The 15,527-nt window shown below is 39.4% G+C and overlaps 1 protein-coding gene across 1 annotated transcript; it reads left to right on the top strand.

Annotated features, from left to right (window-relative positions):
- The first annotated feature begins 14,039 nt into the window (after positions 1–14,039).
- LOC133821114 (uncharacterized) lies at positions 14,040–15,038 on the top strand. The gene is made up of 3 exons (XM_062253606.1): positions 14,040–14,432; positions 14,538–14,814; positions 14,935–15,038. Exons 1-3 carry the CDS (start codon positions 14,040–14,042, stop codon positions 15,036–15,038), a joined length of 774 nt encoding a protein of 257 aa, XP_062109590.1.
- The last annotated feature ends 489 nt before the right edge of the window (positions 15,039–15,527 follow it).

The following is a 15,527-nucleotide window of genomic DNA, read 5'->3' as shown; positions in this document are numbered from 1 at the left end:
ATGCCATAGTATGCAATTGACCATTAAAACCTGAAACAAAAAGAAAACAAGCGTAAATCTGCACTAAACAATCCTAAATAACTAAAAACACAACCTAAAACGATCTCTAAAATAAACATAAAATGACCCTAACAATAGGAAGATCCAACCTCAAAACGCATCCCCAATATGGCGTCTACTTTTGCCTGGGCGGGATATTATTTGAGATTGATCCTTGCTATATAGATGTTGCGATATGTATCTTTATACTACCTAATGTTGAACAACCAGGTTTTATCCTACTACTTCCCCTGTACGAGAAAGGGCCCCAAGGGGTATTTAGAAAGCCATACAATATGTAGAGAAAGAGAAGATTTTATTATTCGGAAACTGATGCCCTTACAAGTGAATGTGGAGGAGTATTTATAATCCCCTTCCACCAAAACGACATAAATAAAATTAAACATACACCCTTCCCTAGACTGAGGGAATCTCTGCTACTCAGGCTTTAAAAACGACAATAAAGAAAATTAAACGTACACCCATCCCTAGACTGAGGGAATCTTCAGACTCTTTTTTTTTTTTTTTTTTATCATTAATACAAAGAGTTGTCTTTTCAAGCTGCAGGAAATCTCTGGTGTCTTCAGGGAGTCTGCAAACTTCAGTGTATTCTGAAAAACGTTATTACCTAAACGAATCTAGTCAGCATAGCTGGGTGCATCACATGGGTGGGCGAATCTTCTCAGAGGTCACATGGGTCTATTTATGACGTGGATCAGGATTCATGCAGGTGTCATTACCGCCATCAGACATACTCGGTTCTCCACGTGTTGGTCTTTTCTTGATTGATAACCCCCTCATTATTTCTTCATCAAGCTCTCTTAATGAAGTCGTTATTGGAGATGAGCACAAGGTATCTGGTTGTTGTGAGTCTTGGAAGATTGAATCATTATAATCAACCTCATATTCAGAGTAATGTTGATTGTAATAATCCATATCCTTTTCCATCCTTAGTGAGTAATCTGCTGGATACTGTTCCCAAGGTGCGTCGTCTTCTGGTCGTGGCCATATTTCATCAGGGATGATGCCATTTGTGCTAAACAAAAGTTTTTCCAGCTATCGGTGTTCAGGGTTTCCGATGACAACCATTGGGTATTCGCTGGATTTGTATACTTGAACATTTGGTGTAAATGTCAGATCATGGCTGACATTTAGCTTTAGTAACAGAATGGTGTAGCACTTTGTTAGATTTGCCACATTTTCATCAGCTGGATAAGAGAGACCAACCGGTCTTTTGTTGCGGACCTTTTCCCATTGTTGGGTGAGCAGATCATTCCAATCAGATAAAGGCTTGAACCATTGCAATAGATCCATGGGATGTTGGTATGTCGGGCGGAGGTCAGGCCTTTGCATGTAGCTATGAACCGATGTTCAAAGTCCTATGGTGTGAACCTCAATAGCAATAGTGTAGGAGCTCATTAAGTACCAGAACATGTGGGTAATTTTTTTTTTGCATAAAAATGGTATTCTCCATGTGAAAGAGTTTGGCAAATGGGTACTTTGGATGGAAGCCTAACTCTTTTTCCATTGATTTTCCATGACCTCTAATAAGGGTAGATTGGATATCTAGGGCATTTTGGATGGCCTTTATTTTTGGGGTTTTGTTGTTGATAACCTTTTGGGCATCTTTCGGAAATGTAGAGATGATTGCTGCAGGGTTTGCCATGAAAACTAGAGGGATGGGTTGTTTAGTTTCTGGGGAGATTATATTTATAGTACTCCAGTTTGGCCTTGACAGGAAATCTGGGATGGTGTTTGATTTTCCTTTGATGTGCTTGACTTGAAAGGTGTAACGAGAGAACCACGTGGCTAATCGGAGTAATTGGGCATTGACAGCTTTGTTTTGTTTGAATGTGAGCATTCCTTCAAAGGATGAGAAATCGGTCTCTACCAAGAAATTATGACCGATGAGGTGGAATTCAAACTTCATTATTCCCATTTTGACCGCCAATATTTCTTTTAGAGTAGAGTGGTAGTGGAGTTGGGAATCTTTGAATGCTCCGCTCTTGTACCCGTACACCTTTCTTTTGTTGTTGGTGTCCTCCTCTAATAGGACCGCGCCCCAATTCTTATCGCTAGCGTCAGTCTGCAGGATTCTTTTTCCATCTGATGGAATCTGAAGTGGTGGTAAATCTTTCATGAACTCTTTGAGGGTTTTTACCGCTTCTGTCTATTCTTTAGCCTAAGGTGGGGAATCTTTTTGAAGCATCTTGGTTAATGGGCTGGTGAAGCCTGACAGGTGGGGCATGAAGTCTCTGAGGTAGTTCATGATCCCTAAGAACTGTTGGACTTGGGTCTTTGTGAGGCCTTCATTTGGAAATTTGTGGAGTTTCTAGGCTATGTGAGGTTGGGCTTCGTATGTGCCATTGTGCAATTTCATCCCTAGGAACTCGATTTTGGGCTGGCCCAACACCATTTTCTTTTCTGATAACATTATTCCATACTTTTCGGTGATACCAGCAAATTGGGTTAGGAGATTGGTATGGGATTTTATATCAGGGGAAAAGAGGAGGATATCGTCAATGTAGATGAGGGCCTGGTTTAAGATGGGCTTGTATATCTTTCTCATGGCTTTTTGGAAGAGGGATGGGACCGTTTTGAGCCCGAATGGCATTACAGTCCATTGGAAATGATGGTTTGGGATACAGAATGCAGTTTTCGGCCTGTCCTCTTCTTTGACTCCTAGTTGCCAAAAGCCCGCTTTAGGTCAAACTTGGAAAAGACCTTTGCTTGTGATAGGCTGGAGAACAAGGAATTTCTGTTTGGCAGATGAAACTTGTCATCTGTTAGGAAGTGGTTGAGCGGTTGGTAATTAATTACTAATCTTTGCTTGCCTCGGGCTTGTTCTGATCTATTGTTGACGTAGAATGCATGGCAGGCCCATGGAGATTCAGTTTCTTCTATTAGTCCTTGTGCTTTTAGCTCTTCGCATTCCTTGTTTGCCAGGCTTTGATGATCGGGGCTCATTCCAGGATGGCTTGCTTTAGTTGGGATTGCATCTTCATTCATCTTAAATGGGAGGGAAATGAAGAATTCCTCATTTTTCCACAATGGGTGGTCACATTTATGTGAGAACTCTATATGGGAATTAGCACATGATTTTTGGATAATGCGTTCCTTGATCGATGACAGACAATCTTCAGTCATGTGGAAGTAATTCGGAACCTGCTCCCATGGAGTGAAGTATTGCTTGTACGCCAACTCCTGTGGAAGTATTCTCAGACCTTTTTTCTTTGTGTAGAGGTTGAAACCTATAATTAAATCCTTTCCTGGAAGTTTGAAGCCCATGACCTTGTGGACTATTGAGCAACCTGGAAAAAATTGCAGCTTGATAGGCCTGCTGATTAGTTCCGTGCATAAAATTTGGTTATTTGCTGCGTGGAAATACTGCTTCTTTTTCTTCCAGAATTCTGGTGGTAGAATATCAGGATTCATGATGGTGTAGGAGGCTCTAGTATCAAAGAAGGCAGCTACTTTGATTGGCTTGGAGTATTTGGTTGGGATGATTTGCATTTTTTCCATAGGGATGAGTTGAACAAAATTTATGGCATTCATTTTGAATATTCCCCCTGCACTATCGTCGTCTGAGTGTGAGAATGGTCGTAATGCACAGACAGTATACGAGGAGATTTCATCTTCTATAGAGAACACAGATTCCACATCATCGTCTGAGAGGGATACTTCTGTTACATCCTGGATGTGTGATATCATCTTCGCCATTTTGCCTTTTGGACATTGCTTGGCAAAGTGCCCATTCTGTCCGCACAAGAAACATCTATTAGAAGACTTGCCTGGTCTATTTTTTCTCCGGAGAAATTTCCATGGAGTTCTTGGTTTGAATAACTTGCTTCTGTATCTCTTCCCACCATAGTTTGGCCTTTCGCAGGAACAAGATGACTTAGTTGAGCATTTGATTGTTAGGTCTCTTGGACTGCATACCTTATCAAGCTGCTTTGTTTGCTTCATGTATTCCTGTAGGAATTTATTCTGGGAGCACATTTTTTCTAGTGCTCTCATTATTGTCTGGAATAGCTCAGCAAGAGTTGTGTTCTGTAATGTTCTACCATTTGCGGAGAGGAGTCTGAATGTCTCTTCTCCAAGCGGTTCTGGTATGGACGCCAGGAAGGCTTGCTTTAGGTTTGGATCATCTACTCCCCCAATTAGGTAGAATCTTTTGGACATTCTTTGATAATGTAGCTCTAAGTCATTCTTATCCATTAAGCAGCACTTCATTTTAAAGAATTATGCTCGAAGCCTTTCGATTACTTGGGCATCTTGCCCACAAAATTCGACATAGAGGTGGGTTAGAGTTGTTTCAATTGATTCTGCTTGGAGGAATTGAAGTTGCCTGTATTCTCCTAGACATTGCCACTAGTCTTGCAGTATTCTAGTGAACCTTGACACAAGTTGTAGAAGGATGTCTCTTATTTCTGCCCTGGGCTTCGAGCAAGGTCCAAGCTTTGAATTCTTGAAAGCGAGACCTCCATTGACTTGGTGGTAAATCATCCAACGTGAAGGTATGAGGTTTTCCGCTTGTCGCAAAGTTGTGCCTGGTGGTGTTTTGTTCTTCTGAGGATGACGCCTCCTCTTCTATGATTGGCTCTGTTTGAGGAAACCCTGTTTCTCTTTCCACCCCCGAAGCTTGGGTGTGGTGTGTCATGAATTGATGTGGGGCTTCGTCGCTACTGTCGTCATCGCCGATCTCCCATAATTCAGATTTGTCAGAAGAGGATGATTGCATATCGTCGCTTGAGCCATCCAGTTCTTCGTTAAGATTAATTTGCGAGAGATTGTCTATGCAGTGTTGATGGATTAGCTCAGTGAGGCGATTTGTCTTTTGGACCATGAGCTAGTGTTTTGTCTGACCGTCATCTACTTGCTTTTCTTTTTGTTGTTTCTTTAGTTGGTCTTCTTCTTCAAGGATTCTTTTGAGGCGAAGTATTTGATCACCCTTTTTTGTAGGCATCGCTAGTGGTTGGGAATGTTGTGGCAGTGTTGAAAACATCCATGGTGTGGGATTTACGCCTGGGGAGAGAGAGACTTCTTTTTGCTGACTTTGCATAGCGACATATTGGCTTTTTAGACTTTTAAGTTCTGCTTCTTTAGCCCGAAAGATGTCATATGGAGCATGCTGGGATTTTTCCATAGTCAGTAGCTCTTCATGGACTTCTAAGATTCTGTAGATGAGTCTGCTCATAGTTGTGTCAACCCTTGAGATTTCGTCACTGAGTTTGGCCACCTTGTGGCTTACGTGAGAGAGTTTTTCATCGATCTGTGCTAGAGTTTTGTTTTGAGCTAGCATGTTCTCCGTTTGCCAATTCAAGACGACCTCTGCAGGCGAGATATTTTTTAGGGATCCATCAGGCTCTCGAACTTTTGGATTTGTGATCTTTGGTTGGTGGGTTGTTGTACCATCTTCATCAGTAAACGGAGGAGGTAGTGGAAAATCGCGTTTGTGGGTATTTATCATGAAGTGGTGAGCGATTTCTGGGTTGGGCCTTTTCTGCTTGTAACATGGTAGGATCTTCTCTTGTTTTGGTTGAGGGGAGGTTTTATGGTGGTTGTCGTCTTCATCCCATCCGGTAGGTGGGGGAAGGGGTGAGGATGGTGGATCAAAGGAGTACTTGACTAAGTAATCAAATTTTCCAGAAGGTTTCCCAAGGGGAGCAATATTCGGGTGTCTTTCTGCCCATTTTTCTTTTAGGACTTTGCCAGCACTAGGCTTCTTGGGGATTCCTTCCAGGTCGTCGATGTTAATGCAATCTGAGCAGTTGCATACGTCCCAATAAATATGCCTGGAGGATGACTTGTAGGCATAAATGGGGACCCCATCTTTGTCGAGCGAGGTGATTTCTGCATTTTTCGGTATGACGGAGGACATCATGTACTGAGTAGAGAACATCGGAGGAGTATCTTCCTTCTTTTGAAAGTTAATTTCAATAGACCCATCTTTATTTGAAGAGTACGTTGGATCTGCCGAATGGATTGTAGGAGGTGGGTGGTAGATTCTTTCATAATTAGTAATCCATGAGGTCGGAATGATTTTTTGTAGTTCCTCTATAGTGATTTGCCTGGGTATGTGGGTGCAGCTTTGCTGTTGATTTGTGTCAACAGTGATCATTAGTGCGTCTAAGCTTCCCGGAAGTGCGATGTCAATGGCATGGTTTTGGACTCGGTAAGCCATTTGGTAGTGTAGTGTAGCGCCAATAGATTCTGGATCTTGGTCTAAACCCACTATTTACTGTTGAACCTTTAAAGCATCGAGAAGTCTTTTATCTTTCAAAGACATGCAGAAGTTTGGGTAGAATGTGACAATTATTGTACCCGCATTAAGCGTTGTTTCAAGAGTACTGATGGAGGCATGTAGAAACCTTCGCATTCGCGTATCCAGCAAGGTGATCCTACCACAAACAAGTAAGCCTTTTCGTCCATGATGGGTGAGGGCGAGTCGAATAGCCCCAAAATGGATGTGTGTCAGCCCTTGGTCTATCCATTGTTGAGGGAATTCCGGCGGGATCTCTAGTGTAACTAGTTGTTCTTGTTCGGTGGGAGGGAGGTTACATTGGTCAAACTTCGTTGATTGGATGTATTCTTTGACTGACTTTGGTTGTTGGCGAATGAGTGTTTTTATGGATCGAGTGAGAATGCCTTGTGGTTTTGAGAAGGCATGGTAAGGATTTATGAGAGGTAGGTTGGAAGGGACGATCTTATTATCATCGGAGATGTAAGAGAGTTCATACATGTAGGCAAGTTTATTGGCTGAAGATTTTTTGAGGGACGGAGTGCCAGAGGAGGCCATAGAGACACCATCCTCACGCTCCTTCACGCTCCTTGATATCAGAGCCCAATTCGGTACTTATAGTATGGCTCGTCTGCCCAAGTCGTGTGCTCTGATATTCCCTAGATGTACGGTTATTTGAGTACTATAGTGGGCTCCTTGTGATGGCTCATTAGTTGACTCCTTCGACCAGAAGGCGTTTTGAGGTTGGATTTACGCCTGGTGAAGGAGTCTACTCATCAATGAGTACGTATTATATATATGTTATTATATCTGCATACATGTAGGCAAGTTTATTGGCTGAAACGTATCGTAAGATATATTTCATAAATAATAATTTTAACCATGTATGGACTTTTTAATGACAATGATAATTTTTTTTCCTTTTTAATCATAAATTATGTTAGGACTACAAATAATATTTTTTGTAATGATGATCGGGCATCAACTCTGTCTTGAGGTCGATCGTTACCATGTGAATATTCACTAGTGGAGATGTTATCTTGGCAAATAAAAAATATATAATGGCCTGCTAGTTATTATTTATAACTAATAATTAAGAAGTCATGTCAACATTTTGATCATTTTAGACATCATATATACGATTATAATGCTTTCCATGAATGTTGTAGGCATATAAATTAAAGTATATCCAAAACCATATGTTGTACAAGTATGTTAAGTATCAACACACCTTGTAACTTGTTTTAATTCATTCATTTTTTGGATGAACAGATCACGCAACTCATTAAGTTTTTTTTTTAAAAAAAAATACATTTGGGCGGTATGATATCATTCTCTGATGAGAGTGACTGTTCTATATAATGCAATAGAGTTGGTTGGCCAAGCCACGTGAACTTCTGGTGCATTTTGTGACATTTGTGGTTTTGTATTGATCTGATCTATTGGCGATGAGTGATGAGAATGTGTTTGCTTGTGTTCCTGTCATACTAGTGATAATGATTTTTTTGATTTGCTTTCCCCTTCCAACTCTTTCCTTCTTCTTCTCTTGTTTCCTTTAATAAGTGGTACCATTTAGTGGGCAACCTCCCAACAAAAAGTGGCATTAATTTTAATTCAATTTTAGAGGCTTACTGTGGTAAGGAACACTTTAGGAAGCAATTAGTTTTAAAAATTATAAAAGTCCATTAATAGAGAAAACCTATATTCTTTTAGCAAAATTAAATCATTCCACATTGAGTTTTTGAAAACTATGAAATTATTTTCCATAATTTGTGTTAGAGTATGGTGTTTCATATGGAATAGGTGTAATAATATTATGTCATTAATAAGAACATGAGTAATTTCACTAATAATCAATTGATTTTTAGATGGAGTTTCATAATTCTTGTCATGGTATCATGAACTAATTTCTTAGCCGACATCAATCCACACCGATCCAAAAAGTAAAAAAAAAAAGCTAAGAGACTTGAGATCAAAAAAAAAAAGCGCGAACTGAAAAATAGTTACTTGTGACCATGTGATTCAAGCTTTGTGAGCGAAAAATCACCACTATATAGATTAAGTATAAGAATATTGAGTCATTCTTCTCAATTTGAATAAGATGTATAACAAATCTCATCCACCAAAAGTCAAAAGTTACAAAATAAATAAAATAGTAACTAAAATATCGTCAAATGTATGTGTCTCAACCATAAAAAAAATATTGAAAAATATGTAGATCTTATTAATTAAATAAAAATATTATAATGCATAAATTCACACAAAAATAAATTATACTTTTATTCCTCGTTTAACTTTTATATATAATTTAAAATTTGGTATAAGTTTGATAAATAATATTTTTGTTGTTGTAATTTTGACAGAGATGGATTAATCGTAAATTTAAATCTGTTGGATGATTTTTTTTTATAATTTTCAGATCTCAAAGATAGATCGTGAATTTGTTAAAAGAGATGGAATGTTTTAGTTATTATGCCTCCATTATTTTTTTTGTTGCAAATTATGTGTACATTATTAATTTAAGGGTTATACATTTTTTGGGTTCTTTTATTTTATTTAAATACTAATATGTACTCTCAAATTTCAAATAATTATAAATAGATATTGGTAAAAAAAAATGGTAGTTTAACTACACATTTTGGACTCTTTCTTTTCATTTCAATTTTTTTCCCTTTTTTTTTTCCCTTTTTCATCTCATAAATTCACTTCACTACAAGAGACCAACAATTAAAATTCACACTACTTTTGAGTTTATTGTAGGCCAAATTTGAACTGAAATAACAAATCTATTAACACTAGTTTCCCAAATTTTGTCACAATTTCTTTTATCCATCTCTGAAATGATTATATAATTTATTATTTAAATTCTATTGTTTGTATTGCATGTCCAATCTTGCTATGCGTCTCTCACATATTCTTTTATAACAAAACTTTGATTTTACTTTAAGTATGAATGAATTAAGTTTACACACATAAGATGACAATATAAGTTAGAAATAAGTTAATAACATAACAAGAATGATGACGTTTTATCTAAAAATTAATTAGTAATTAGTAAAATTGCACATATTTATATTTATGGCTCAATATTCTTGCATTTGTTCCGTGTGAGATATTGTATTTCAATATAACACAACTTAAAACTCTCACAAAACCAACGCGAGTTATGACTTCTAAAGAAATGTCAGTCTCCTAAAATTAATACGAATTAATAATAACAAAATGCTGAACATAATATCATACAATACAATTATAATCATATACATAGTTTACCACAACACAAATATCCCATGAACAATATTCTTTATCTTAATATAATTAATGCATGCTCAGTAGAGTCCACATAAAGTGGGTTACTACTATTTTTCTAGAAATAACAATTTCCCTTTATGTTTGGGTATCCTACAGAAATCTCTTAGATGTTTGACACTAGAAGAAACACGAAAGACATTAACATCATATAGTAGGGTGCAAACCCGGGAGAAGCACATCACTTCAAAACAAACTATACAATAAATAGTCCTTTCTTCCACCATAATATTTTTTCATGGGTGGCTATGTTTTCTTTTTGTTGCTAATGCTTGGGAGGCTATGTTGTGGCCGAGTATGAGCATCCCTTAGTGGAGGGTACCATATACTTTTACCACGTGGTTCTTTTCCACGTTTTTTTTTCTCGAACCCACGTGATGAAGAGATCTAATTGCATGTTGTCACTACAATGCGAAGACACATGGCATCATCTTGTGACAAATAATTTTTTTTTATTTTAAAAATCTCTAATTTCATTCCAATCCTAACCCTAAGCAGTCGGATTTTATAGTTGAATTGTTGATGATTAGTGTGCATGGAAATGTTAGTGCATAGGTTGAATTTGAATAAACTAATGAAACTACTCAACAAAAGAGAGACAATTAAAAAAAAACTGTATAAGAATTTACACCCCACCACAACCACCACCTCCCACCTGATCAGCCTGAGTTGGTTTTTCTTTTTCTTATAATATACTGATGATTTATTTGTTACAACAAAATAATTAATTCACTATTCGACAAGGATATATAAGTTCTTCTACATATCTATTATAGAATCTGCAAATCTAATACTATACTGCCATGTGTCCCCCAAGAGAAATTCTTGTTCGCCAAATAGAAGTAGCTAGCACAACAAAATTAAAGCATAAAAGAAATGAGATGAGAGAGTAGAAATCTCGTCTTAAATTTTCGGCCTCACTCTCCAACATCAGTTAGCTGATATTTTTTCTTTCTTAAACTTGTTAATTTTTAAATGATAAAATTTACTAGATAAAAAAATTGAGAAAATATTTATATTCAAGAAGGAATAACAAACTAACCCTATCTAGATTTGGGTGAGAAAAAACCTTATACAGAGCGTTTGGTAATGGGAATAGGAAACTAAAGATTTCTTTTTTATGGTAGAAGGATTATATGTTTTATTTTATAAGAAAACGTTTGTTAATGGAATAGTATAGAGTGAGGATCTCTTTGTATGCGCGGCACAAGAATTATATGTTTTATTTTATAAGAAAGGTCTCTTTGTATGTTTTATTTATTTCATTATAATTCAGAGTTAAAACGAAACTCGGGTTAAAAACTTTTGGAAAAAAAAAGTGAAACTTGAAATTTGAAATTCGTAGACTCACATTTAATTAGTTTTACTAGGTAGAAATAACGTGTAATACACATATACTTAGTTTTAAAGTTATAAACATTGTCTATAATTTTAATAAAAACGAGTTCACTGTTTTTTTTTAAATATATATAATAGAATAGTGTTGACCCTTGTTTTGGCCAACGACGCGGAGTCAAATAAACGACAGGAAAATAGTACGATACTTGATAATACAATCTGATGGAAAGTAAAGAACACTAAGAATTATAGTGGTTCGGCCCCAGTGATTGGTAATGACCTACGTCCACTTGATGCTATTATTAATGTTGAGCTTCAAATGTGTGATCAAAGAACTAAAGTTACTGAGTTTCACAGACCTTAGAAGGAGAAACAATACAGATGATGGATAATAGCAATACAATTCGAAAAAAGATCAAAAGATCCCCCCTTGAGCTATTTCTTGTATATTTATAGGCTCAAGGAGGGTTACATGAGTCAATTAATCATCTCTTTCCTTAATAAATGGATATTCACGTTATAATGAAGAGATCTTCTCGGATATCATTATAACTATACAAATTTATACATAAATAAACGGAGTATACGACCAGGCTGGTCGTATATAAAACTTGAACTCCGCATATGGAAGTATCTCTCGTCGATAGGCGAGCAGCATCTCTGCCACAAGTCGAGCACGTGTTGAAAATCTTGACACGTCATCCACAGCTGTTTTTTGGATAAACATTTGCCCCCCAAGTTTATTTATTGCGACCAGCAATAAGTAAACTTAGGAAACTAACATTTCGTATACCCCACGAAATCTATCAGAGTCCCTCTTGCATCCTCGAAAAAGGTGACCTAATCACGTCCAATCACGAATTTCTGGTTTCCAAGTAATCCTTCTGACGGCTATTACACTCCCACATGCCTTGAAAAAGGTAACTCATGATTACCCCTTTTTATCATATCTCAGCTATTATAAATAATCCCCAAATTTACTTTTTCACTTTTTACTCGCCATTTTCTTGCCAAGAACCCTCAAGAACTTCATTTCAGAGCTCATAAATTCTGAAGATTATCCTTCGCTTTGTTCTAAAGATCCTCTGTTCGTACGCCTAAAGTTGCTTCATTTCAGAACCTCCGATCTTCATCTAGGTAAATTTATTCAATTTTCAAGCTCTTTGACATGCCATGCACACTGTCACATGCCTGTTTTGAGTTCTGAAATTTTTTTGTGTTCTTGAGTAGAAATGCATGAGGATTGTGTGTATACCGATTAATGCTTGATAGGATAGCGTAGTTTTACTCTGTAGGAGTTAGGAGCCAGTTTGATAGTCAAGATCGTAAGTTTAGGGCGTAAAATCGAAGTAAGAATTCAATTTTTAGGCTAGTTGAAAAACTGGGTTTTTCCCGCCCCTTCGAAGTCGAAAAAACTTTTTTCCAAAAACTTTTTATTTCCGCTTTTCAATCTGTTTTTCAAACTACTCACATAGAACTTAGTGTTTCTGTTAGAATGCTACTGGTCGTAGATGCGAGCAACGTTTTTCCAACTTTCAACATAAGCTCTTATGCTGTGCGTCTTATCTCCTCCTTTCTCTGTTCGCAGCTTACATGCAAGATCCGTGGGGAGGAAAAGACCTATTGACGACGACCTATTGGCTCAACTGCTCGAGGAAGAGGAGCAACCATCGTCACTGATACCTAACATTCCATTTTCCCATGTTACTTCAAACACTTCACCTGTCCTTGCTCAAAATATGGCTCATGCTAAAACCAAAGCCCTGAAAAAGAAAACCCCCAATCCTTCACATCAACCTGCTCCTCGGGCTGAAATTCCCTCAACCAGTGGTCGAGGAGAAAATATTCCTGACCCTAACATCCAAAGACACGCTCAACCCCGACATGCCATTCAGCCAGATGTTGAGTAGTATTTGGTTCCTGAGAGCAGAGTGACGATCAGGATGATCGCCAACTACATCAGGAAGTATGGTCTCACAGGGGTGACCTTAGTCCGACCTAACCAAGACCAACGGGCGAACCTGCGCGGAGGCGCCTTCAGCGCCTGGTCGAGGTTCCACATTGAGGCAGGGGCTACCTTGCCTCTTCATTCATTTTTCCAAGGGGTGGCCAACTATTTCAGAGTTGCCCCTTTTCAAATAACTCCAAATGGATATAGAATGCTTGCAGCACTCTGTATCCTGTACAGCCACAAAAAATGGCTCGTGCCAACTCCTCCTGAGGTTAACTACTTGTTTGACCTCAAGTCTAACCCCAACCAAGAAGGAACGGGGTTTTTTCATATCTGTCATCAGGAAACTGGGCGCACCTTCCTGACTGACACCACCCATACATCAAATGTGGGGAGGTACTACCAGGAGTACTTCCTCATGACCGACATGATCACAGACAATCTGGCCTTTGCTCAAGGAGGTAAAACCTTTGTATCACTGGCTGTTGATATTTATTTATTGTTCCCTTCACTTTTTCTTAAACTTTTAATGCCTTCCAGGCCCATGGCTGCGACCAGACCCAACTCCAGACATGGAGTTAAGATCAGCCCTCCTGGCCAGCATGAGTGACGTAGAAAAAAGCATCAAACATCTGGTCACAGAGGCTAACCTTAGGCTGGTTGGCCTCTTGGCCCTTCATCAGGACATGAGGGAGTCAACGGCAGGGAGTGCCACTGCCGAGGAGGAACCCGAGCAGCAACCACCAGTGCTGCCTCCATGAAGGAGACCAACCGGGGTCACGATCAGGGAACCTACTGGCACACCTCCAGCAGAGAGGCCCTCTGCCCCCTTGTGGAAGGGGAAAAAGAAGGCCACCGAGCCTGTTGAACACTTGGACGAGTCTTCAGACGAGAATGGTACAGTCATTTCGCTTTTAGATAGCTTGCCAATTCCCTGTCATCTATTCGACGGGGACGAAAATTTAAAATATGCTCCAAATTTAGGTCCAGACTTCTTCATGTCAGAGAGTGAGTATAAGACTAGTAGAGTCTATAGTATAGCGACCAGTAATAATAGCTTGGGTATTTGACTTTGCAATCTTTCTTTATTTCTTTTCCTGGTGTAATATACTTAGTCATTTATGCTATCTCACTATTCGACATTTTGTTTCTTTTCCAGACATGGACTCCGTTAACATGTTCGACATTTACAGCACTCCCGAGACTCCTGCGGCTCCCCCGAGCAAAAAGAAGGCAAGCAAAAGGCACCCTGGGGAAAGCAGCAAAGCGCCCAAGGCTAAGAAGCCTCGCAATCCAGGCCCCACGGAGGACGGGCCCTCAACCAATGCAACTCCACCTTCTCCTCACGAGCAGCAGACTCCCCCTGCTCCAGCCGGATCGACTCCACCTCTAGCGGCCCCAACTAACCAGACTCAGCAGGCCGGTCCTGCTTCAACTGGGGGCAACATAACTAGTCGCGCCTTCAGATCGGTGAAGGATAGGATCGCGAAAATTGTAAAGCACGACTGCTGTCGAGAGGCGATGGCCGCGACAGAGGCGATGGACGTTGACCAGGTCTTAAACCGCGCCTTGAACGATTTTACCAGTCTAAGTCATCATTTTCTGTGGAGACAACCTTTCTATATTCTTCAGTTAGTCTAACTTTTGCCCTGATTGCAGGCAATGCTGACTCTTACTGCTGGCCGCCTTCGCTCTGGTGCTGTTACCGAGCAGGCCAAATCTTTGGAGCAACGACATGCTGATGAACTCAAGGCTGCCGAAGCGAAATATGCCGAACAACTTGCAGTGGTGCTCGAGGAGAAGAATAAGCTGGATGAGGAGTTTAAGGAGAAGCAAAAGTCTCTGGGCAAAGCCATCGATCAGAGGGACCAGTTCAAGGAGTCTAACCGCTTCAATTACCGTGCGACTAAACAGCTTGAGGAGGACTTGGCTGCGAGTATGCAGGAGAATAAACCTTGGAGGGCCGGATTGAGGAGCTTGAGAAAGCCAACACCAGCAACTTGGAAAGGTATAAGAATGCCACTCTTCGATGCCTCTACGATTTCTGGAATGTAAGAGACGTCGAGCTCGCTCGCTGTGCTGCTCGACTGGCAGAGGAAGAAAGAGCAAGGATTCCTGCTTCCCCTGAGATCTCGCTTGCCACTGGGATGGACGGTGTAACGCTCTACTTCCTTAGAGTCGTTACTAACTGAGTTTAAAAACGTGCTTCCAGCTCGTTAATCGAGGTTTTAGGTCAAACAGTGTAATTAAGCCATAAACAAAGGAAAAGTTTTAGAAATAATAGTTTCCATAGAAAATCATAAAAGTTTTACACTTGGGATCCCAAAATATAGTTTAGAAATATTTACAACATATAAACTAAACCAAGTCGACTAAACGACAAAATCTAGGTTTATTTCCAAGCATCTCCCAAAAACCTCTGGCTGTGGCAGCCAGGCTGGCCAAACATGTACACGCCGCCTCACACCTGCTGTACTCATGGTTGGTTGACCTTCACCTTACCCTTACCTGCACCACAGAGCATCTGTGAGCCGAAGCCCAGCAAGAAAACCCACAAACAGATAACATATGCAGCACAAATATCAAGCATACAAACAGGCCATCAATGGGCTAAACACATACGGCCTAGCCATCCCAGGCATTTACCAA

This window comes from Humulus lupulus, chromosome 1 (genome assembly GCF_963169125.1).
Source record: "Humulus lupulus chromosome 1, drHumLupu1.1, whole genome shotgun sequence".
NCBI classification, from domain to species: domain Eukaryota; kingdom Viridiplantae; phylum Streptophyta; class Magnoliopsida; order Rosales; family Cannabaceae; genus Humulus; species Humulus lupulus.
This window is presented reverse-complemented; position numbering and strand designations above follow the sequence as displayed.

What these genes read in the sequence shown, in the direction of transcription:
- LOC133821114 (XM_062253606.1), top strand. Translation starts at nt 14,040, where the DNA reads ATGGACTCCGTTAACATGTTCGACATTTACAGCACTCCCGAGACTCCT. An exon ending in AGGCGATGGACGTTGACCAG is followed by an intron (nt 14,433 to 14,537) that starts GTCTTAAACCGC and finishes CCCTGATTGCAG; the next exon opens with GCAATGCTGACTCTTACTGC. An exon ending in TGAGGAGGACTTGGCTGCGA is followed by an intron (nt 14,815 to 14,934) that starts GTATGCAGGAGA and finishes CTGGAATGTAAG; the next exon opens with AGACGTCGAGCTCGCTCGCT.